This window comes from Cebidichthys violaceus, unplaced genomic scaffold, assembly GCF_023349555.1.
Source record: "Cebidichthys violaceus isolate CVI_PGR_0920_01 unplaced genomic scaffold, fCebVio1.0.p SCAF_1, whole genome shotgun sequence".
NCBI classification, from domain to species: domain Eukaryota; kingdom Metazoa; phylum Chordata; class Actinopteri; order Perciformes; family Stichaeidae; genus Cebidichthys; species Cebidichthys violaceus.
The window spans coordinates 10,547,940-10,572,869 of NW_027176262.1; the positions used below are offsets into that span (position 1 = coordinate 10,547,940).

Sequence of the window (24,930 nt, forward strand, 5' to 3'; positions counted from 1 at the left end):
ATATTAAAAGTTTTATTTTGGTATTACATTTAAGATAATTTTTGAAATTTTACAAAAATAATCCAAGAAAATTATTTACATTCTGATTTTGTTAATGCAAGTAAATGCCTTACATTATTGAGATAATGACTTCCTTCCTCGACACCTCGCTGCTCCTCTGAGTCTGTGCCTGAAACTAAACCTGAATTGAAAAGACGATTCAATCACGACATAGTTTAAGTTAACAAAATGGTACATATCCATTTTGGAAAAATCTTAAAAAACGATATGCTATACATTTACGAAGACAAAAGAAATACTTACAGTAGCTAGTCGATTATTTTTGCTTCAGAAGTTATGACATATTTCAAGGAAATGGGTTCTGTTTATGGAATGAAGCTGTTTGAGAATAAAAAACCTGAGAATAGACCATGATCTTTCTGTTTGTAGGTGTATGCACAGGAGTTCATGCACACTCAGAAAAGCAAAACAAAAAACATACCCTAAAAATAGACTCACCAGTGAAACATATCGACAGAGCTTATATACATCAATAACATAAATGCACATTTCCTGTGGCGATATCTTTTATCAATGTTGCAACAGTACAAATTCTGCCTTTTCCAAGGCACAACATATGGCACAAACAAAGAGCAAGCATTCTCCTCAGCCATCTGTTTCAACAGAAAATATTGTATTATACCAGAGCCTGCTGAGGTACATTGAGATATTCTGCGCAAATGTAGTCCAATCTTAAGTCAGTGTCATCACAAAGTTGAATACGCTGTGTGTTCTTGATATAACTTTTTTTTTTCTCCCTAATAATATCAAATTTATTTTAGTTTATTGGTGCTGATGCTGGTTGAAAGTATATAAATATGGAGCAGCCTCCACTAGACAAACAGCTAAGCAAATCTCACTTAAATACAATTTCCATTTTTAGTATGAGTACCAAAGGAACAAGTTCAGATCCAGAAAGTGCACAACACAAACTGCAATACCATCACAGCTGACTTTGGGCTTAAAGTAATACACACATTTTTCTGAGCGAGTGTTAAGACTTGCATTCAGTCTGAGGTGAGTGAAGGCAAAATGAAACGGCATTCATATCTGTTCAAAATGTGAGACGCATGATTTAGAGGTAACTGTTGAGTGAATGAGGCCCATACGTCAACCTCTGCCAAGCTTTTTAGAAGTTACTGAAATACATATTCATACACATATTTCCACAACAACCTGTTTTATCCTTACTTCTTGTCTAGTTGTAGGCCTAATTTTCCTCACCTTAATTCTACTTTTTTTGTTTAAATTTAGTGCTGCACCTCTGGTTTATAAGGCCACATTTCCTCTTGTTATTTCAGAAAGAAAAATCCAAAGAGGCAGCTTTATAAGTGCTGGTAGTAGTCTCGCAAGTCACATTTCCCATCTAATCTCTTGTGCAACCATTAAAATGTGAAAAATATTATATTGAAAAAAAAAATAAAAGCCTGTACATTCAAGAAATATTTCAGTTATATCAAATTCACAAAGCCTTCACAGGTTCAGTAGTACAAATATAGAATTTATGCTTTATATGAGATGATCGGATACAACATGTGATTCCCTGCAAATTTCATGTCTGTGTATGGTTGTTATTTTTTCACCTGTTGTGTGTGTGTGTGTGTGTGTGTGTGTGTGTGTGTGTGTGTGTGTGTGTGTGTGTGTAAGATAGAGACGAGGTGAGTCAGTTCTGCTGGATCTGTCACAGCCGTGTCTCCCTGTCTGTGCTGTTGTCTGGTGTTTGTTGTGATTGGTCAGAATTAGAAGTCACAAACTCTTCCTTCCTGAGTGCCTCCAGTTCTGTTCCGCCGTTGGCCAGATCACCATGGATGGCATTTCGTTCCTCCTTCCTCAGCTGTCGACCGAGTAGAATGAAGCCCGGGATGCAAATAATGAACGAAACAGTCCGTAGGCTCAGAGTCAGACCCAGGTATGCTATCCTGAGAAGTTAAGATGTTTCGGTAAAGATTAGGTTTCTTCTGACAATACAGGAGGAGAAATGGAATGAGGGAGAGAAAACACTGAGGAAACTGTAAATAACAACAATGTACCCATTGATGAACAGACAACTATTAACGGATTACGTTGATAAATATGATGATTCTGGAGAACTTTCTTTTTTTTCCCTAGAATTTCTGAGTGGATTTCTGGATTTTTTTATAAGGGGACAATGACATCAAGGACAATGACATCTTTAAGTGTAAGTTTGAATCATGTTTGTGTGTTCGGATTTGATTGATTGACTGTCCCTGTTTGCATTAAATCATGCTCCTTATGGGAATCATAAGGAGCATGTTTGCATTAAATCATGCTCCTTATGGGAGTCATAAGGAGCATGATTTAATGCAAACAGGGACAGTGAACAAAAGTTAAAGCTACTGTAACCAAAAGACATATGGCAGACAATGTGCAGCAGCAATTGCAGCACAGAATGTGTTACTTCAAAATTTACCACCAAATGTTTATGGTATACTACTTATCCTTTGCATTGCAATCAAATATATCAGTGAGAAATTAACAGAAATGTCAAACGTGGCAATATCATGACGCTCAGTTGTTATTTTTGTTTAAATCAGTTTGAAATAAAATTTTGCAGGTCATTGCCACATAAAATATAAAAAGCCTGAGCCTGAAGTAGACTGCTTGAAACAGTGATATTAACTTTATTTTACAAATACAGAAATGAACGATCCATAAAACTCATTTTTACTACCTGTATGAAGTGGTGTTGTAGATCCGACAGGCTCCTATGCCTCCACACCTTTTCTGACCCCATTTTAGGCATGTGGTGTCAATGATTGCTCCAAAGTAGATGGGTGCTGGGATCCCTGCTGTAAGACCAAAAACATATTTTCACAACCACATCCCCAAAAACTGAAACACAATAGATTATACTGTTTTAAACAGTCAAGTAAGACTGAAACACTGACATTTTTGATCTGGTAGTTCAAGTAACAGGAACGTTTGGAAGAAAGATAGAACTAAACCCAAGATAACACATTTACAGAGTTTGCATCCTAACCCTGAACCACTCCAACATGCTCGATAAAGGATATGTTTTGAAAAAGACATACCGAGGGTACGTGTTGCTAGAGCATGGAACCCCAACGCCAAAGATTTTAACTGTGGTTTGATGCACCTTCATGAAGAGAAATTGCAGACACTTTTCAGGAAATATCATTTTAAAACATGGTTAGAAAATGTCAGTTGTACTCTTTAAACAGCTCAAAACAACAGATTCAAGGTTAATTCAAGTTCCTTTCTAAACAATCTACTCCATCAATGTAAACAATGCATGTTCAAGTATTCCATGAGGAAAGAGTACGTCATTGTATTGTACTGTGCAATAAGACAGCAAAAAATAATTCAATTCTAGTGAGGCCACTTCATTTGATCAGGATCAGCTGATATGGCTTTAGGAGATCTTGTGTGTGTGTGTGTGTGTGTGTGTGTGTGTGTGTGTGTGTGTGTGTGTGTGTGTGTGTGTGTGTGTATGAGCATTAAATCAGAGATTGGCTTTGAAGGATTTATGAAATCATATGATAATCATATGAAACAGACCATATTTTACAAACAGTTTGTTTGTCAAAGCTACAGTTATACACACAGACACACAAAATGTAGCCATTGCCAATAACAGTAAGTGAGCTATGAATGGCCCAAATCATTGTCTCAGGATGCTTTAATTGCTAAAATTATTCCCTTCCACCGATTTCTGGAAATAAGCAGATCAGAAGACGTAGGGTCTACACAAATAAAGTAAATTAATGTAAGATTGTTTTATGTCCAAAGAAACTGAATCAAAGTAGCACATAACAGAAAGAATGAGCAGAAATAATGGGCATGATGGCATGAAAGCTTTGTAGCAGTGTGAATCATGGTAATGTAGTAACTTTAAAGTCCTTTTTCATTACAATTTGAATCTGACCTGATGAGAAACATGTAGCCTGGTGTGCCCCCAAGGGAGATGATAAAGGAAGTGACAACAGAGAGAGCCAGGAAGTACGGGAACATCCTGTCACAGTCATCCTTGTGAGGGCACTGACCTGTACTGGCCGTAAAATTACCAGCCACACCGACACAGCTACAGTTAGAGAAGACCTGGAGAGACATGCATAGTTGCTCACACGTGACCATGTATAACAGGACATAGACACACATATACACATACTGTATATTCACAAACACTCATATATGTGGCTGCAGTTCAACAAAATTACTGCAATTGCTAATGATCCATAAGAATTATTTAAAAAGCCAACCAGGCACAGTAAAGACAATATTACAGTATCTAATCCCAGAAATACATTTTCCATTTGTAATATTTTTTTATAGCAACTTACTGTGTTTTTCCCTGAGCCAGCAGAGGTGGTGCAGCCAGCAAGACAGGGAGAAACATATGTGATGCCATTCTCTCCACAGACTGGGTCCCAATCACTCACTGAACAAAAACAGTCTGAGTTGCAGGCTGCAAACACTGAGTGTTTATCATAAGATATCATATCCATGCTGGAAGGAATAGAGCAAGAGAAAAGTACACATGAGAGGAAATCATTGAATATGCCATTACATACCTGAATATGATCAAATTTGTTATAGTACTCTTTACATAATTATAATTTAAAAGCAAATTTAGCATAATGCATTATTAAGATAAACAATGATGGCCAAAGCTGTAGCTAGCAGAAACTGTTACATATTTTAATACATTTGGTGAAAAAAAGAGAATGTACCTTTGAGAGAAAATTATTCATTTAATCATAATGTTGTTTTCTCACACAAATTCTCACTCTTAATTTAACTTTTACACACCTTACTTGGTATGTGATTCTGTCTCTGTTGTACATGTTGTTGAGAGATCGTAGAAAAGTATGAAAGCATAAAAGTATAACCGTTATAACCTGTAACCTTTTTGAATCAATGTGTAATCAGTATAACTATAAACCTTTTTAATTTTTTTTCAAGTAATTAAACCTATAACTTGTTTTACTTTTTGATATATGTGATAAACCATATAAACTGCATATGTGCCTTTATTAGAATAGTCACTCTAAAACTTGTGCTTCCTCTTGTGAACAGAATCAAACCAGTAACATTCTGTGTTAGTTCTGAAAGAAGGAGGACTCGTGTGTGAGTTACTCATTAGCCTGAAGGAGGTTCCAGCCTTAGAACAGCATAAAAACAGCAGAGCAGAGCAGAAAGAAGAGAGGAGGAAGAGGAAGTACAGAGAGAGTGACTGTATTACACCTCATAGCAAAATCAGTGAAAACTAATAAAGAGGCAAACTCCGTATAGAAGGAGTGTTAGACTTATTTCTTGTAGCACAGTGACTGTTGCATTGACTTGAAATTGTTGTATGTGATTGTTGTGCGAAAAACCTAAATATAAATCCAGCCTTACATTTTGTAAGAGACTGAAACCAAACAACGTATTCTGGTCTTAACTCTCTTCCCCTGTCCGTTAACTGTGCGATCCAGACGTGACGACAGAAGCTACCATACGGTGCTTGAGGTAAGTTCCATGGGTGAAAACTGTGCAGTGTTAGTCATAAAATAGTGAGAATGTTCACAATAGGCAATAGTAAAGTACAGACAAAGTACATAACTATTACATACAGGGTGCTAGGGTTGCATCCCATTGAGAACGCCTAGGGCATTAGCCGTAAAATCATTTTAAGAAGACAATTAATCCGAAATCCTAACGATTTAGCTACGGGGTGAGATAAAAGACCGAAGGTTTTGTTCCAACACCTCAAAAAGGAACGTATATCCTAGCAGGTGGGACAGCCGACGGAGTGACCACCGTGTTAGGTGCGAACGACTTCCCCGCCTTGAAACGGGGCAGGCGCCGCTCATGCTTCAATGTACAATAATAGCAGAATATCTGATGCAATTCATTATCTTTAGAGGGCGTAATTCATGATATGAAAACAATCAAAAAGATGCATTTTGTTGTTACATCCAACCATATGTATTTGAATGCCCCAATCCCAGAAACAGAAACTCATGAGGTGCATTTAAGGTACAGTAAGTAATGACCTGTCTGTTAGATCAATAATTGTACTGTGAAGTACTGAATGTGATTTCCTATGACTCACCTGTTGTATGAAAGTGTCACACCAGCTACCTTGGCATTCTCGCAGCTCATTGCGAAGAAGAACAGCGACAGGATGTAACCGATCAGAGATGTGCCAAAGGCCAACCTGGCTGCTCCCATGATGTTCAGCTTAAGCCTCTTCATCAGTAGACCTCCAGAAAACATCCCCAGTGCCACAGCTGGGATATTGATCACACCTATTAAGAGCGACAGCAAAACACAAGATCAACATTATCTGAAATGAAATGTTATTTCAAAAGCTTAATCTGGATAGGAAAAAGACAGACAATATAATCTGATTTTGTTATCGATGCTCGGCTATCATTTTTCCCACTTGCTAAAACCGAGAGGGGTAAAATAAGTCTATACAAATTCCTCTTATACCTTCATTTAACATCAATCTGAAGACATGCTCTTTTATCTACACCCATGTCATTTGCTCTGGTCACTAATATTTCATTCTCTTTCATATGCAGTCTATTCAGTGCAGGCATCTCCTTTGATGAGACCACATGCAGAGACTTTCATCTTGTGTTATCAGCTTCATTAGATATTTCATTTTATATGCAAAGCACTTTCCACTAAGCTCACTTCTCTGCAGCTGTTGCGGTTAGTAGGCTGAATTACATACAACCCAGACCCAGTTCTCCTTTCTTTAATGATATCCCCCCCTTCATCAGTTTTTTTTTTTGCTTCATTCAGCAAATGCAAAATACCATAAATTAACTGGGAACACAACACTGACTTGTAGTTACACTGAAAACCGCATGAATTTGAAATTATAAACATGTTAAATATGTAAGCTTTACAGTGTATGTTGAGTACGTACTTGACACTAAAATTGATTTGAGATAACTAGGCAAATACAATGTGAACCAAGCAGAAAAGCCTTTCCTGGGTCTGTTATGTGCCGATTTTTCAGGTTGTAATAGACATAATTTATGTGACACGGACCACATGTGCCATACCCATGAGAAAGTTGGCCTTTGAGGCAGACTGCCTGAAGTGCTGCTCAATGAACTTGGGTTTGTAGGTGACCATGCCAATGAGAGAGTTCAGCTGGATGATTGTCACACACAGGTAGATCAAATACACAGGGTGTCCCAGCAGAGTACGCAGGGTAGGAATAAAGTCTGGAGAAGGATACAAATCTGAGTTGAAACACACCTGTCCAAAAAAATATGCAATTTCTCTATGTAAAAGTGACTACTGACTGTAAAAATCTCTGATTATTGCTATGATATGAAGTTTGCCTTTCCGTCCACATGACGTATTAGGAAGGAGTATTGCCTTGTGACATTACAATACATGCAGAATTTGAAAATGTCAGTTTCAATAAAAACACTATGCTACAGTATGTGGTAAATTTAAAGGTAGCCCATGGAATTGTTGGGCACTAGGAGCAATGTTTTTACGTATGGATCTGCATTTTGTTTGTATTGTGCACGCTCAAGCACATGATCGTCACAATTCACATCCTTCTGTTGGTTTCACACTATTCCGCTGATTGACAGTTGGTGACGGTAACACTTCAACAAACCTGGTAATGCGCCAACAAAGGCAGTGAACAAGATTTCTAGCGAGTAAACACAGATATAAATATGACAAACAGGAACATTTCACACTTATTGTTAAATGACTACAAACCTCTATATCCATCCTTACCTTTGGCCATCTCTATGAATGTAGTATTTTCGTCTGTAGGATACTTGTGCTTCAGAAGAGGAGGGTCTTTAATGAAACTTGTCTGCTCTGGTGTGCATTTTTCTGGGCCCTGGGGCCCTGAAACGGGTAGGGAGCGGGGCAGAAACCAAAATGGGATAGCAGAGAACAGGGTGATGACCCCAGCTATGAGGTAGCCCAGCCACCAGGCCCCCACCCAGCGAGAATCTGCTGGGGTTATGGTGATAGTTTCTGTGTTGGGGTACAGATGATGACATGTAATAAATGCTCAGTGATACACATATGGATAAAAACAGATCCTGTATCGTTTAGTGGGACCATTTAATAATATGATGTGCAGTTTTTTTTTGTACTTGCTAAAGCTTACTGAACTCTCTATACTTGACTGGATACCCAAATGAAAGGATGCAAAGATGGACCAATGAGGGCAGGTTCGACCCTAAGTCATAACAGAGTTCATCAGAACAGCCCTAACAACCTGTAGCCTTTTCATAGCTACAATTTCTGAAATTAAAAGCCCAACATGGAAATTTGTCATCCTTTATAGCCTTGGTTAGCTTTTTTTAATAAACTTATTTTTATCACCAGGGAATGTTTTTATTTTTATTGGTTTATTAACAGGTCTTCTCATAAGACTTGTTTTGTCATTCTTTTCTCTGATGCTCCTTCTTTTCCTTCTATTTTGTCCCTTTTTCTGTTGCTGGTTACATCCCCCTGTCCTGTGTTTCTCTATCTTCTTTTCTGTCTTTTCGCTCTAAAGTTAATTTCTTTTGCTACTTTTCTATTTGTCTGCCTTGGTTCTCCTCCGCCTGCTGCACTCTATTTGATTGTAGCGTATCACTGGGCTTTGTACTTCTTATCCCCCACCGTACCTTGTTCATTAGCTAATTGATGCTAATCCTGTACACCTGTTCTGGGTCTGTGAGCCATACATATACTGCCTGTGATCCACCCGTAATTATGTCTGATAATATCATGCCTCAGTTTTATGAATGAAAAGGTCTTTGTTCATAGCAGACATTTTGATCTGTAATGGTTGAAAAGTTCAGGTTTTACTAATAACATTACCGATGACTCGGCCCCAGACAATCATGACAGTGAGACGGCATGCAATATACCAGGACCCTGAAACCAACTTCAGCCATCATTCATTTTATTACTTATACCTGTGCTTTTCATCCTGTGACAAATGTATTCCATGAAAAAGACCTACTTTACATTTTTGGCCTTCAAAGAATTCTACTAACACTTAAATCTTATCTAAATTATTGTATTACAACGTCTGACTCGTGACCCACATACGGATTTTTCAAATATACATCTGTTAAAAAACTATTGCCAGCTGTCATGGCATGGGTTGCTTTTGTGAAACCACAAATATACGAAGGGTTTTCCCAACTTATTGTGGTCACTAATATTACGGTGTCTTTCATAGGTAATTATGATACATACTGTCAGAATATTCCAAATTATTACTTTGTAAAACAAGTGTTAAGAAGCTTCCTAAGAAGGGTTGCTGTTGTAAGAAAAAACAAGCTCTTTAAGAGTCTTGGATGAGGGGTTATTGACAACAATTCACATAATGATCTGGCCTTAAAATATTTGGACATGTATTTATGTTTAAACTCACCCATTTTTACAAATCCAATGTCCACATAGATCTTGGCACATAAGGAGCCTAACAGGTAGCCAAACACAGGTCCAACCACTGAAATGGTCTGCACACAGCCTAGGATATGGTAAACACAGCCACAGAGAAACACAACACACAAGCTGTTTAGGATTCAAGCTATGTGTATTAACAACTGAGACACAGTAGATAGTACACAAACAATTCACCACAAATTGTACATACATACTGATTTACACTATATACATGTTTTAAACCTGCTTTAATGCCTCATTTGTTTTGGAGAGACTTGCTAAGTAAGCATGTTCTTCTTCAGTAATACTCATCTGCTATTGTAGAACACTAAAGGGATTTACAGATTGCTAATATCTGAGCAAATCACCACAGCATATGACAGAGCTTTCAGCAAGCATGGCATTATTGTGAGATAATGTATTGTGCTCCGAAGAAGGCTGTGCTAGCTGCTTCACAAGAGGGCTGCAATAAGAATGAAACATGCATATTTCTTTATTAGTGGGTTTTTACTCTGGAATGACCATCCTTTGACTGTTTGGATTTGCTACCAAAGAGCATGTTTGCTCATAGTTTTATTGACTACCAAGCATTCCAAACATTATTCTGCCTTTTTAAAGCTTTTTAGTACTTGAGTAGTGGCAATAATAATAATAATAATAATAAGTAGCAGTAGTATTTGATCAAGTATAGTGACCTTTGTCTCAGACCAATAAACGGCTAATGTGACACTAATACCACACTTCTGGGCTCCTTTAGTCTGGGCATGCATTTTGCCTTGGGTGTTTCCGCAGTCTGCTGTGGTGATGACTGCATGGAAAATATGCTTTTCCTATAAAACTATTGTAAAATTTCTTATGACGCCAAGTTAGGCCTTTTAAAAAAAAATCAGAGAGTATATAGCTTGATAATTTTTCTGGTTTGTATTTCAAATAAATATATATCAAATAAATATATTTCGAATAAATATATATCCACAGTGTTGTAAAGTCCTGGATAAAAGAAGTAAATTGAAGTAGTGTTTAACTAACATCACGGTGAGTCTCTACACTACCCCTGTGAACTAATACTTTTTGGTGGAGGTTTAAACACTTTTTAGAAATTACTTTTGTGGATCATGTCCATGTAATATCATCAATGATAGAGTGTGTTTACTTTTTAAGTATATCTCTACCACTGGGTGAGATTTTCCTTACCAACATATAGCGCGGCATTCTCCTCAGTAGCAAAATCATCGATATAAGAGATCCCAAGTGGCTGAACAGGCGTCTCTCCAATCCCCCGCAAGACGTTTCCCAGGAGCACATAGATCCACATAGACAGGTTGGAGTCCCCCTCACAACCTGGAGGAAAAGACGAGTGCAATCTCAGACCTGTTTACTTGTCACCACTAGTGTATGTGTAAAAGTGCTCACCTGTAGCTGGCACTTGAGGCAGTTTACCATCTTGAGTCAGGTCTACTGGTGAGCCCACCGGACAAGGAGAGGGGTTTTGTGTTGAATTCACTACCCACCGCACCGATGTTTCAAATTCATAGCTGTACACAAAACACGAAAGGAACTGTTAAAATACAGGGGAAGGAGAAGAAATACAAAATAATCACGATTACTTTGTTATAGGAAACAATCTGTGAATCTTACTGGAAGTAAAATGTTAGTAAGGACGTTCCTGCTGAAAACAGTCAAGACTCAGTGGAACAGCAATATGTTTGACGTGATATAGTCTGACCCAGTTACAGTGCTATACAAGGTGCAGCAATATATTATGGAAATGTTCATGTGGTGTCAATGAGTCTTTATCTAATTGGTTAGTGATACAGCATATTGTATAAAGAGTCTTATTGTGGATCTGATTTGGTACAATAACATTTGGCACAGCTTGTTAAGAATAATTTTATTAGATTTTTACAAGACTGTAAATCACATCAACAACAAATCAAAATTGCCACAGATTAACAAAGGTGCTATGTAGCTCCTGAGAATCTTTTATTGATGGGTTGGAAACTCAAGCTTTACTTGTTAACTTAAACAAGTACCTGAGATTTAGTATTTAGTTGAAGTCATACAACAACCAGGCGTTTTAACTCACCGTCCGATGATGAAGTGAGGCAGAGCGATAATGAAGGTGCCAATGGACATCAGTACACAACCCACTGCAATGATCTTTGGCCGATGGAGCTTGGCCCCAAAGTAACTGACGAAAGCTATCACCAACAGGTTACCTGTGAGGAATATCAGGATTCAACTAGTGCTACTGTACATCTCCACATGATGAAGAAAGGGCAGGAGTTTGAGCAAATAGACATTTTGAGAAGGAACACAATCATTGCTTCATTATGTTTGAGTTATACAGATGTGGCTAAGGGTCCACACATGCATTTTGTGATTTATATATAAACAACTCTTTCCCGAAAATAATATTTGTCAATACACACAAAATCCACTAATGAAAAAATAAGACTCAAATATATTTGTGATGTAGACACAAATACTTCTTGTTTTAAGTAAATGTTATAGAAATCCACAAATAATAGCATTATTTGGATGTTGTTACATTTAGATACACACTGCTGAACCTGCATTGTCATGTGTGAACTTCACTGCATTTGTGTGGGGTCTTTTGAGAATCCCCTGTCGATTCTCAAAAAATCCACACACACATGCAGTGAAGTTCATACATGACAAGCAGTTTGTAAATTAACGTTCAACAGTTTTTATATAAATGTAACAACATCCAAATATGTTTCTGATGACCTTTTCAAATAATTTGTGGATTTCTTCTAAATGTATTTAAAACAAGAAATATTATATTATATATTATATAATATGTATATATATATATATATATATATATATATATATATATATATATATATATATATCAGAAATAAACTTGTGAATGTTATTTATTTCATATGTGGATTTTGTTTACTTTTATATATAATGATAACTATTTGTGTGTGCATTGAAAAGTATTTTTGTTGAGCGACTCATTTATTATTAGCTTATACAGCACACGTCATATTTTGATTGGATTTGATATAAAAAACTTTTTTGTAAATACTTTTGCATATTTTGTTAAATAGGCACTCAATTTGGGAAAAAAATATATATTTGATTTCTCAACTTTTGTATGTACAGTATGTAAGTACATGCTAAGAATTATTCGTGCAGTATCTACAAGAATGTATGTGTATACATTTAGCTGGGGCCAATCAGCAATCGTTAGCACTCTGTACTCTTCTTTTTTATTCTTTATTTCTCTCTTTGTCTTCTATCCGCTCTGCTCTCCTCTCCTCTCTTGTTTCTTGCACTTTCCTCTCTCTCCCTCCCTTTTTCTCCCCTCTTCACGCTGCTCTGCCTCAATGTTACCCTGGTAACGGTCTTATAGAAAAAGCTTGTTGCCTAGGCCACGCGAGAGAAGTCGCTTTCGCAGGAGATGGAGAGATACGGAAGGAGAGAGATCCGGGTTTATTTAACTCTGACTGCACCTTTTCTGTCCAGCATATACACTCCCTCTCCATCAGAGTAACAGCAGTCTGCACACTCCACCATCATTACTGAAGAAAAATGTTAATTATTCTTCACTACTATCGTGTCAACATGGGCCAAAACCGCATCCCTGACAGCAAAATCACAGAAATAGAATAGGCTGACAGTGGATTATGATTTTCATGTTGTATGAATCATGTCTCAGGGTCTCATCTTGCTCTTCAAGCTTTGTATTATTCATAACCGACAAAAGACACTTTAGTTAAATGGACTAGCCTTACATAACTGACCTAGAAACTGGTCAGGGGACAATATTGTAACACACTTTGCTGAATGTTATCAAGAATTTCTCGGGGTTAAAAGGAACCACAACTTCTTGCACATACTGTATGTAAATACAGTATGTGCAAGAAGTTGTGGTATGTATACAGCAGTGATGCAAGCCAGATCTACTCACTAGCTGTACATTCACAAAGTAAACCTGTGGTTTGGTCCAATAATTTAAGTCAAACTAGCTAAGAATCAGGTATTTCAACACAAGTAAATAATAAGTGGCACCTGAAAAAATTCACATTGCTTGACACAGGAAAATAAAAATCATAATCCACGCATTCGTCTTCCTTAACCTGACGCCTACATTTCCCACAATGCAACTAAACAGTCGATTCCAGAGTTGGGTGTGTTATCTAGTAGCGACTGATGTAGCCTTGAGCTGCAAGCCTCAAGCAGAGATGAGGAGCACGCTGCAGAGGTCTGGTAATCTCCCCTCTTTCTAACTTCATACACCCAGATTTTTTTTTCTTGTATTCTTCAGCTCCAACTGACACTGACTCCAGTGACATCACTTGAGGACAATAACACATTGCAGACTTCAGACAGCCCCCTCTGGAGCCACCAAAGGCTTTATACAACTTTCTTTCCACATATGTAGTAATACTCCGCAAGACCTGGTAACAGACTTTGATGTGTAAAATCAGTTGAGTTCACCTTTAAAAGCAGCTGCTTCATAATTTTGCGAATTTCCAGGTGGACTGGGATTGACATAGCTCCCTGAGACACAGTTTCAAAATCACATATCTTTCGTATTTCTGAGAAGCAATTTCTTGTTACTTATGAGCAAACATATACATGGACACAGATAGAGTATCTGAGATGAGTAAAAATTGGCTGATAGTATCAGTCAATATACTCTGATAAGGAAAATTGCTTTTTATCCATTTTTTGTGATGTTGTCTTTTTTTGCATCTACCTCATTTTGTATTGAAAAGATTATTTGTCGCTCAGATAATTTGTCACTAGTGTGGAAAAAAAGAGTGGGACAGAGAAGGGTGAATGCAATATTTTATGTAAATATCTGCACAGAACAGTTTGTGTTGCATTTACAAAGCTTTTTTTTTAAAGCTGGTAAATGTCAGCTGAATTCCCATGTATATTACTATAGTATAGAGAAGTTATTGCATAACAAATCCTTAAAAATTCTTGAGTCCGACTGTCCACAGCAAAGAGCCTGCTCTGTCCCTGCTCGACACCATGACTCACTATACACACACACACACACACACACACACACACACACACACACACACACACACACATACACACACGTACACACACACACTACCCTGTCCTCTTCTTGGAAGCCTGATGAATCCTTTATCTGCAGCTTTAACACCTGAGTGACCCATTCACATTTCCGTCCCAATGACAGAAAGAGAGAAGGGAGGGGAGCCCATGAAACAGAGGCTGCGAACAGAACAACAAAATAACAACAGTGACTGGCAGGTCTACTCACCTATCTCGAAGCTCCCATCAATGACACCTATTAGGTAACTGGGGATGTCAAAGCGCCTCTCCAGCTGAGTTATTGTGCTCTTCATGTAGCTCCCCGACAGAGCCTTTGCAAAATAGGCAAATGACAAAGCCACCAGAAACATCTGGTAGAGGAGAGTGAGATGAGGAAAAAACAGAGAAAGGGAAACAAAGAAAGGGAATTTACATTAATATGCACTAATAATAATCTACTTGATTGAATGATGTTCACACTTGTGTTTTGTCCACTGGGAACAAACAAAAAAGAGGATGAATTTATTGATAAACAAGGGAAAGTAATCCATGTAGGATGGACTGATTTGCAGTGGGGCTTAATGTAAGTTCCTCATAATAAAAAAAGTCAAAACCATGTGTGACAACACATGACAGGCAGCTCAAACTTTGCAACCAATAGCTGAGACAGAGAAAGAATCCCCATGGATGTATATTTTTTTCATCTTGATTGTTTTGAAATTGTGCTATAATAAGACTGAAAAGCTGTGAGCCACTTCCAACAGTGACTGGGATCAGATCAACAATTCTGCAACAAAGCAGACATACTCACCACATTTAAGAGTAGGCTTTCCTCTTTGATGACGCTTATAGTTAGGGCTGGTTCAGGTTTGTCTTGGACCAGCCCTAGATATGCTGCTATAGGCCTAAACTGCCGGGGGACATCCTAGGATACATTGAGCTCTTCTTTCCTCTTCTCGCTCTCCCTCTGTATGAATTCATGTCCCTTTAATGCACATTACTAACTTTACTTGAGAACAAAATACAGTGGAGTCCTTATATGAAGGAATAAAGCCTTAATTGTCCCCAGCTTTCCTTCTTTATCCTCTGTACGTTTTGTGGCTGCATGTTGCGTTTGCATTTGTTTTGGGATGTTTACGATTTGGTGAGTAGATCATTAATAAAACTGTTCTTAAAGAGAACACAAAATACACAGTTTAACACAGAAATAGAAATAAACTAGTTTAATTTAATCTAGAGTCACGTTTGCCCCTGCTTGCCTAAGAAGTAGAGATAATGTTTGGTGTAAAGCATACATAATCATCTGTGTCATAGAACAAACGCACATAGAGCTCAAATCATCATGCTAATTTTCTGTTTAGGTATATATTTTCAAAATATAAAACAAAAAGAACGAAGCAAAATGTCCCTAGAGATAATTTAGATTATGAATGTGTAAAAGTTCACAGTCAAGTCTTAATTAAGAGCACATTTACATTTATGTATGTATACTAAGTGCTCCGATAACAGACAAGCACAGACACACAGGAGCCACCTTGCATAACATTAAATAAATTGGGGAATGCCAATCCCAAATGTTGAAATGTTTTAATCAGTGTATTTTCCAAGGCTAACAAACTGTAGCTGGACAATAATAACACCAATTAGGTACTAGTTGGGTGAATGAAGGCTAATATTAGATAAGCAACTCGTTCTTATCATTTATAGTCTAAAACTGGGTTCTAAACAATGCTTATGTGGAATCTACAAAATGTGACCTTGTAAAAGTAAAATTACTATTCAAGTTTTGAATTGTATTAAAGGCTCTTATGTAAACAACAAATAATATTGGTAATTTGTTACTTCAGCCTGTACAGGTTTATGCATTTGCAGTGTGCACATGGCCACACAACTCTTTTTCTTTCACTTATGCTTCCTTGTTTCTCTTACTCCTCATTGACTCGCATTCCACTTCGTACTTGCTCCTTTTTATGAAGGTAGATTTGTGTCTTTATTACGCAAACAAAAAAATATGTTTTGAAAGCAAATGTCTCGCACTGCAATCAAAAATCAAGTTTGTAAGTGAAAATATATAAACTGAGAATAAATTATTTGTTAGTTTTGCTTATGAAACTATAATTTTTGGTTGCAAAACAAAAACCTTTGCTTTCAAAACGAAAAGCTACGGTTTCAAAACGAAAAGCTACGGTTTCAAAACCAAAACCAAAACGTAAAGCTACGAGTTGAGTTTGGACGTAGTGGGCGGGGCATACGCTGCTGAATGAGCCAGGAGTTTCTATTGGTGGGTTCGATTTGGATCCCGGCATCTACTTCCACTGTAGAGGTTACTGTCATGGAGGTAAGTTGACATTATATTGCTCTGTTAGCACTTCACTTTGTTTTCATGTTGTTAGTGTCGTAGAGTCTCTTTTTTTAAAGAACGACATGAGGTGTTGTTGACATGAAGCTTCACTTTCTGCGCGCATGTAACGTAAGTAAGAGATAAGCTGATTCAGATGGCTGATGCATGTCAGTCACTTACACACATTCCCCTCACATTTATTCTCTTTTTTTGTATTGATTTTTTTTTTAATTATTTGTAATATAGTTTTGCTGTTATTTAATATTTTCCAGTTTAGAGTGGAAAAAAAGACAGAATTATAACATTTTTTTTTTGTTAGAGCCAAGCTAGCTGTGTCACCCTGTTTCCAGTCTTTGTGCTAAACTAAGCTAAGCCAACTGACTGCTCGTTGATGCCTTACATTTAATGGACAGGTATACAGTATATTCTCATCTAACTCTCAGAAAGACGGCAAAGTAATTACTTTCCTTATTGAGTACATCATGAGTAATGAATGACCTTTTCTTAAAAACATCTTGCTCATTTGGGGATTTGCAACAATGGTATGCATTGTGAGATTTTCAATCTGTTATTTTAATTGGTTTTAGCAAGTGCCAAATAAGCAGTGGCCTCATTGTGATCAAAGGTCATTGAAAACGGATTCACAGTAAGTGTGTTTGAAAATTTAAACAAAGTCTCCTCCTGACCTGCGATTAGCTATTGTTCTTAGTTCATTGATGTCACACACCACGCTTAGACTCACATCATGAGTCTGACACACACACACACACACACACACACACACACACACACACACACACACACACACACACACACACACCTCTGTTATTTGCAGGAGTGACGTCAAAAAGCAGAAAATAACTTATTATACAATGTATAACATGACTAGAAAGTGGTTAGGGAGTTGAGATTGTGTTTGATGCGATAAGAAAATTAGGGGGAAAATGGGACATTGTTGCACCAAAGTTCTAGTCTTATTGATGGAATTAACAAAAAAGCAGAAAATAACAGAGCACAGGATTAGAGTCGATGCCATGTCCCACCCAGCCGGACAGGGAATCAAACAATTCTGAGAAGAAATACAAGTTTGTCCTGCCACCGCAGTCTGTATTATCATAAGCTGCTTGAACACCATTGTCTCACATGACTTTCATGTAGGGGAAAGCAACAAGTTTGTCTGATACATTTTTGGTTTTTTTGAGAAGGTTGTTTGAGGGTGGAGAAAGAAAAGAGAAAGAAGAAAAGCCTTAGGTGGTCTATTTTTAACAATATGATATTCACTGATGTTCTGGCTTATTTTCTTGCTGAAATAGAAAGCCATTAGTTTTAAGTTTGCTTAATTCAAGGGTCTTTTGATTTATTGTTCACAGTTATACACAATACAAGGGCTGTGGCAAGATATTTTCTTCCCTAAATGCAATAGACATATGAGTTATATGAAAGAGCCTTTTTAAAAGTTAGGAAAATGTTAACCTTTATTCGGAAAACTTAAAGTTTTTTCTTTTTTTCAACCAGGACCTATTTGTCCGTGCTTTATGTCTAAGTGACAAATGTGGAAAGCTTTTTTTCAAACTAGTCCAGTATTGAGTGAGTACTCTGCAGCAGGCAGCAGCAAAACAGGTTGCAATGTAATCCTTTGATGCAATTGTGCACCGTTAATGTAGGTCCACTAAAATGTGGTCTGTTTGTTGTTGTGTCTAATCAAGTGTCACTCAAGGAGTGGTATTGTTCTGAAATCTTAATTGGCATCCACATTGTCAAAATCAGACAATTATTCAGACATGACATTGAAAATTGTATTTCGAACACACTTGCCGACACTCCTCTCTCCAACTCTAACTAACGTTTCCACCGTTGTCTTCTGGCAACAAGTCACCTCTCGCAAGATTTCTGAATACAAGTGTTGTTTCTATAATGTCTATAATCTATACTCTGAATTGCACTTAAGCATTACATTGTAATGTCTGCCGGCTGCAGAGCTCACGCTCAATACAGTACCACGTTAAAAAATTGTTGTCCCCATTCATCCTTTAGACACAAAAACATGGGAAAATAGGCTCAAGGTTGAAAATACATCAGTACATCATCTATGTAGGTATTCAGAATCAACTGCTGCTGTAGTCACAAGTGACAGTTATTGGATAATGGTGTAAATATGATGTATCAGTAGCAAAAGTAAAAGAAGACTAATGGGGCATCCTGGTGGACTAGGGGTCAGCAAATTGACTCATCCATGTTTGTTGTGCACTAATGTCACATACAAAACATTAGCTAACATTAGCCACCCTAAGCTACTGCTCAGTGAAACTTTCTTTAAAAAGTTGTACATAGTCTTGCTCAAATAAATGAATATACCAAACAAATAGTGAATCCCTGACAGTGCACACTCTGAGGATGTGTTTCCACTACTTTCATTGACTTAAGGCAGCCCATCACATCTGAAGTTTGAATTTTGTCACAGCAGCAGCCCAATATTATTCTGTTCAACTATGTTCATAAGTGTTCATGACAGTAAGCTACTGTAATGCATACAAGTTACAGCTGACTCTTAATCGCCACGTTCTCCATCTGCTTCACTTTACAGATAGATAAAGAACAATTATTTTAAACTTTCCACAGTCAAAATTATGAAGAACGTGTGATATGATCCAGAACAGATTCTAAGTGAACCTTGTTTTGTCAATAGCCGGCTTTTGAGCCAATATTAATGAAAAATGCTTGAAATACTAAGAACAGCTGAGCAAACTCCATCTGCTGTTTAAGATCCTGTGATACGACTGACGTGAGATTGTTTTGTCAACTGCTATTCCAAGCTCAAAAATGAACTTGGATATGATTATGTCTTTCACAAAGAACAAAAAAGGAGAGTTGATCTGTAGTGTTTTGTTTTGTGAGCAGAAAGGAAGGAAGGAAGCATCAGCACTGTATAGCCTTGCCTTCTTCCAGAATTAATTTGGAAGAAGGCAAGGCTTTACATAAAAGTGGCAACAAGATAAGTGCCAATAGACGGGTTTCCTGGAAAACTATTGTGCAGCAGTGTGGTGGAATACTCCTTGCAAAGTCATGATAACTTATACAGTATATGGGTATTTTCATTATTTAGAAATAAAGCAATTTGCTGGAAACCGGTGAAATGACTGTTTAGAGTTAAATGTTTAAGTGGCACTCATCGTGGCATTTACAAAATGTAGCTATGTATTACATGTATATGTATTACATTAGCATGTAATGTGAGCATATATGTTAAGAGCACAGAAGGCCACTCATTCTGTTAGTAATGTCAGCAAGACCTTTGAAAACCCAGACATAGTGACCGGTATATTTGCCAGATGCATTCTGCCAGATGTGCAAAGTGCAAAATCTTGTATTAGACAACTACAGTTTACAAATAGAATAACAATCCATTTCCTCTGGCATCCTATGACTGTGCATTATTAAGACAGAGAGGTTAAGAACTGTCAGGTTAAAAGCTACAGCATCCCTCAGGGACACACACATCATCCTTGTGGAAATGACAGTTTGAGCTGTAATTTGGTTACTTACTTAGTACAGGTCTCTACACACAGAGATGCATGCACGCGTACATGCTAGGAGAGCATGTGACCCCTTCGCAACACACATACACACACACACGGCATCTACAAGTGAAATAGGGGTCAACTGAAACACCTTCATCCTTGACATGTTAACCTGTGTACCTTAAGGCTTCTGCAGGGAGAGGAGTGCGGTTCTCTGTCCGTGGCGTCACTGCGTCCGTTCCCCTGTGAGCGTCCTTGCTCAGCTTCCACCTCCATCGTTCAAACGTCTCTGTGTCTCCTTTGCAGAAGTCCCCCACGTAATGCAGTTTCTTGGCACTGATGCATGCAACCCTGCGAATGGATAATTCAAGCATGTGACCCACTTCTCATCCTCTGCACACAAACAGCCATCCGCAAACAGAGGGGAGACAGAGACACAAACAATAGTCCCTGTATGTGTTCTAGGGCTCTTAAGACTTAAATCACAACTAAACATTGTAATGCCACAGTTGATGTGTGCACTCTTTTAGAATAAAAGGTTTTCATTTTTATTTTAAGCCACAGAATCAGAACTCTGAGATAGCATTCCTACATATCAGAACAACATGCTTTGTTGTATTGTTCGTCCGGTAACTGACAGCATGGGACCAAACGCTATGAAGCAAAAACCCGGGTTGTGAAGTGTGGTAATACAATTAACCTAAAATCAACTTAAGAGGATATTCGATTTACTATAAGATTGATAGGGTGAACATCCGTTGCTTTTGAGACAGGAACTACTAACCATCAATGGGGAAAGGTTTTGTAAACAGGGTGAAAATATGTGTCCGAATCCCACCAATACCGATAGCACTGCTGTTCCATATATGCTCTCATGTTCACTCTATTGTCAGTGATCTGCCTATGCCATGTAAGTTGGTAGGAGGGAAATGGATATAACTTATTACGTACTGGCTACTATTCATGTTTTGTTTTTTTCCCCAACATCTGTTAATAATGCTATAGGAATGCAAAACGTAGTATGAGTGCTCAGGTTCAACAAACGCAGTTATGATGCTGAGCCAACATAGTGCCATTTAATTAAGCTTGGCTCGTCTTTTTCGCAACCGCCACTATCTTTTAACATCTTTTTTTAACTGGCAAGCATGTATGCATGTGTGGAATACATGTGTTGGACTTGTGTATGTTGCATAACATATTAGAGGTGTAACGTAAACAAATATATAAATAAGGGAAAGAGTGCCATTGTTTGCCACATGGTTGTATTGTAGGCAGTACATGGCGAAAATGCAACAATGGCTGAATGATGTAAATGTACTTTACTTGAACCAATTTAACTAGCATGGTATTACCGGTGCATGATCGTACCACCCTCAGGTGAGCTGTATTGGAATCATGGTCAACAGAGAGGCTCCAATGAACAAAGAAAAGGCATTACTAAAAAACACTCACATATGCTAATCATTCAGTGGGTTTATAGCTCCTGTCTAAAGTAAGAGTTGCTGTTGTTTGAACTGTGTTCAACATTCAGGTTCCTAATCTGATAACCCATGTAAAGTCTGTAAAGAAGCCTCTGTGTTTTCTGATCTGATCCACTCTTTCGCTACTGTATTTGCCTCAAAGACAATAGAGTTCAATACTCCATTGCAAAGCTGTTTACCTATTTGTGGATGCAAAATCAACACTTTCTGGTAGCAGCTGCTTCACTGTAAAAGCCTTCCAGTGGTGCTTTTATACTTCATACCTTTTGTCTCCTTTCACCTCGTCCTCTACCTCTTTCTTACTGACCTCTATCTTTCCCTTTCAATGAATACTTTCTTCTAACGCTTCACATTCATCTTTCTTATTTCACTTATTGCCCTCTCCTCCCCCTCACTTCATTTCCAGTAGTGATGTGAAACTGTGAATGTAATTGCTCAAGGGGACCGGGTTAGTGATGGCCATGCAGCAAAGAACACAACCACATTACCATCACCATTTCTGTCAATGATACTGAATCTAGTACCAAATGTAACACGCTCTGATTTCTCCCTGAATTATGTTTCTGTCTTGAAGACCACAGCAACAGGTTTGACCTACTTTCAAAGGAATTAGAACAGCAGCTTTAAGTAGACCAATGCTTTGTCCTGTGTACCACCAATGATTCTTCTAATTTGAACCTCTTTCTCTCATTCTCACTCAGTACAGTATTATATTAAACAGCATTTTTCTGTCACTGTTATGTAATGTCTGGACTTCTTTATTCAGACTCAAACTTAGTCACTGCAGCAGGGATGAAAGTGGGTAATTTCATCCACTAGACCATGAGGTTAGGGTGACTTGTTCGAGCATCCCATCCACAGTATAGATAATGAAATATTAAGATTATATAGTATATGAATAAGTCACAAGCTGAATTACTAGCGTCAGAGCTTTAACTCAAGCTCTGTAGCCAGCAAGAGGATCCCTGTGCTTAGTGTATCTTTGCAATATATTGTTCTCAAAGGTTAGGAATGCAAATAAATGCTCAAATCACAACCTCACATTTGTTATTATTAAGACAAGGGAGTTCTTAAAAATAGAGTGATAGTAACTGTACCTAAGGAAGAAGAAAGAGAGCCAGTAAGCAATGTCAGTCTCTCATTCTGTTACATGTGAAGTCACTAAACAGTTCATTAGTATGATAGAGCACACTTTGCTTTGCATTTAGTGTTCCTGTCAACAACAACAAATGTAACCAATAAGGAAAAACTAATTGATTTTTTTACAGTATCATATAAGCGCCCCCTGATTGCAGTAAATTAAACTCAGATAAAACCCAAATCTAGTGTCACTAGTCAGTTCGCTTGTAACATAGGCTTTGTTTTTCAAGGTTGTGCCCCTTAAAGGCCACTTGTAATCAGTTAAGATAGAATGCAGCTAGAAAATGCCATACATACTAAATAAGGCAAGCGTTATGTGTGAATGGTTGCTGTTGTTCACAGATCTTTCCTTTATTTAAAAATTTAAAAAAATACATGTAGGAGTAAATGTAACTTATTTCATTCCATGTCAAGCACTGGGGCCAGCATGAACTGACGCCCACCCTCCTGAGAGTTAAATGTGGTCACCACATTACTTCTCTTTCTTCATAAACATAGATATCACAATGGCAATAATTAAAAATCAACATCATCATACCAAGCATGAACAGCAAATGGATGTTTGTGCTGCTGACTCCCTCCACCAGCCCAGCCTCCTCCTTCATCTCTTGCTTATTAATAATTATATACATGAAATGGTATATGTCTTCTCTCTCATATACCTTATTACACATCTCCATACAAAATGTCACTGCTATGTATATCTCAAGGGGTGTTGACTGAGCTCCCTGCTGAATCATTAGTATTCTGCTAAAGGGCAATAAACCTGTGGTTATATAGATTCATGATGTCAGAATAGCCAACTGAATTTACTGAGAAGTAAAGGGTGCAGAGCGGGACTGTAACAGCCAATGGCAACTCCGATATCCATGTTGTTGCACACAATATTCCATCAATTAAAATGCACGTTCAGAGAAAACTAAACATGCAAATCACTAATTTGCACAAGAAAAGCTTTTGAATTTGCTTAATGAAAATATTTCACAGGGTTTACAGCCTAAAGGTTAAGGCACTATAACCAAGGGTTATGGTTAGAAAACCCTGTTTTTAAGCTGATAGTTTTGTTAAATTAAAGCATCATTTTCAAAACTGGCATGTATTTGCAACAATTGCACACTTAAAGTTATAGTTTGTTTGCCTCGCAGGAGGCATAACGTTTTTGGGGCGTCAGTCCAACTGTCCGGTCCATTCTCGGTAACATCTCAGGGACACCTAGAGGGAATTTACACAAAGTTCGCAACCTGCAGGTCCCTAAACCAGGATGCTTTGCAGGTACCTCTGCATTTACAGCCTGTTCACTGTTGACCAATGCTGTTCACTACATGAACGTGTATCACAGTTCATACAATAATCAAAATAAGCCTACGTTTTCATTGAAATACTCTTTTTGAAAATGTTTTTTTTGTGGAGGAATCATTGGCCTTTAATTCGATATTAATTATTTAAACACATTAAGTCAAAAAGTGGTAGCCTACCTCTGGGATGCAATATAAGTGCAATGAAGTCAGACTGCCATTTTTCATTAGTTAAATTATTAAATCATACAATTAGGATATCAAACAAATCAGGATGAGAAGGGCGCACCACTTACCACAGTGTCCTGTGAAACAGTCTTCCAGTTGCTTGAGCTACAAAGATTTACCAGCCAATCGGAAACGGGAAGCCTCTCTTCAACCAGCTCCGGTCAAACTTATCATGGGGATGGGAGCGGAGGAGAAGCGTCGACTCTTCTCATGAATGCGCTTACACCGACATGTATCTCCAGAGTTCATTTCCAGCCGACTTCACGGTAACTGCCAAGCAGACTAACGCAGATCAAATGGGGATTTTTATCTCCTGAAACATTTTTCTGGTTGGTGTTCATCCGTGAAACGCAGCTACTAGGTGACCCCCGCTGCTACCTCTTTTTCTCGAATTGATTCTGCAGATGGATGGGCTTCAGTTGAACAGCTGTCTC

At 37.8% G+C, this 24,930-nt stretch overlaps 1 protein-coding gene across 1 annotated transcript; it reads right to left on the reverse strand.

Annotated features, from left to right (window-relative positions):
* Window positions 1–22: 22 nt before the first annotated feature.
* On the reverse strand, window positions 23–24,930 carry LOC137871948 (solute carrier organic anion transporter family member 1C1-like). The gene is made up of 15 exons (XM_068710077.1): window positions 24,565–24,930; window positions 20,533–20,703; window positions 14,723–14,864; window positions 11,528–11,660; window positions 10,855–10,976; window positions 10,636–10,782; window positions 9,428–9,526; window positions 7,780–8,028; window positions 7,083–7,247; window positions 6,116–6,311; window positions 4,362–4,527; window positions 3,947–4,119; window positions 3,093–3,157; window positions 2,732–2,849; window positions 23–1,958 (listed from the first exon to the last, which is right to left on the reverse strand). Exons 2-15 carry the CDS (start codon window positions 20,626–20,628, stop codon window positions 1,721–1,723), a joined length of 2,109 nt encoding a protein of 702 aa, XP_068566178.1. The 5' UTR covers window positions 20,629–20,703; window positions 24,565–24,930; the 3' UTR covers window positions 23–1,720.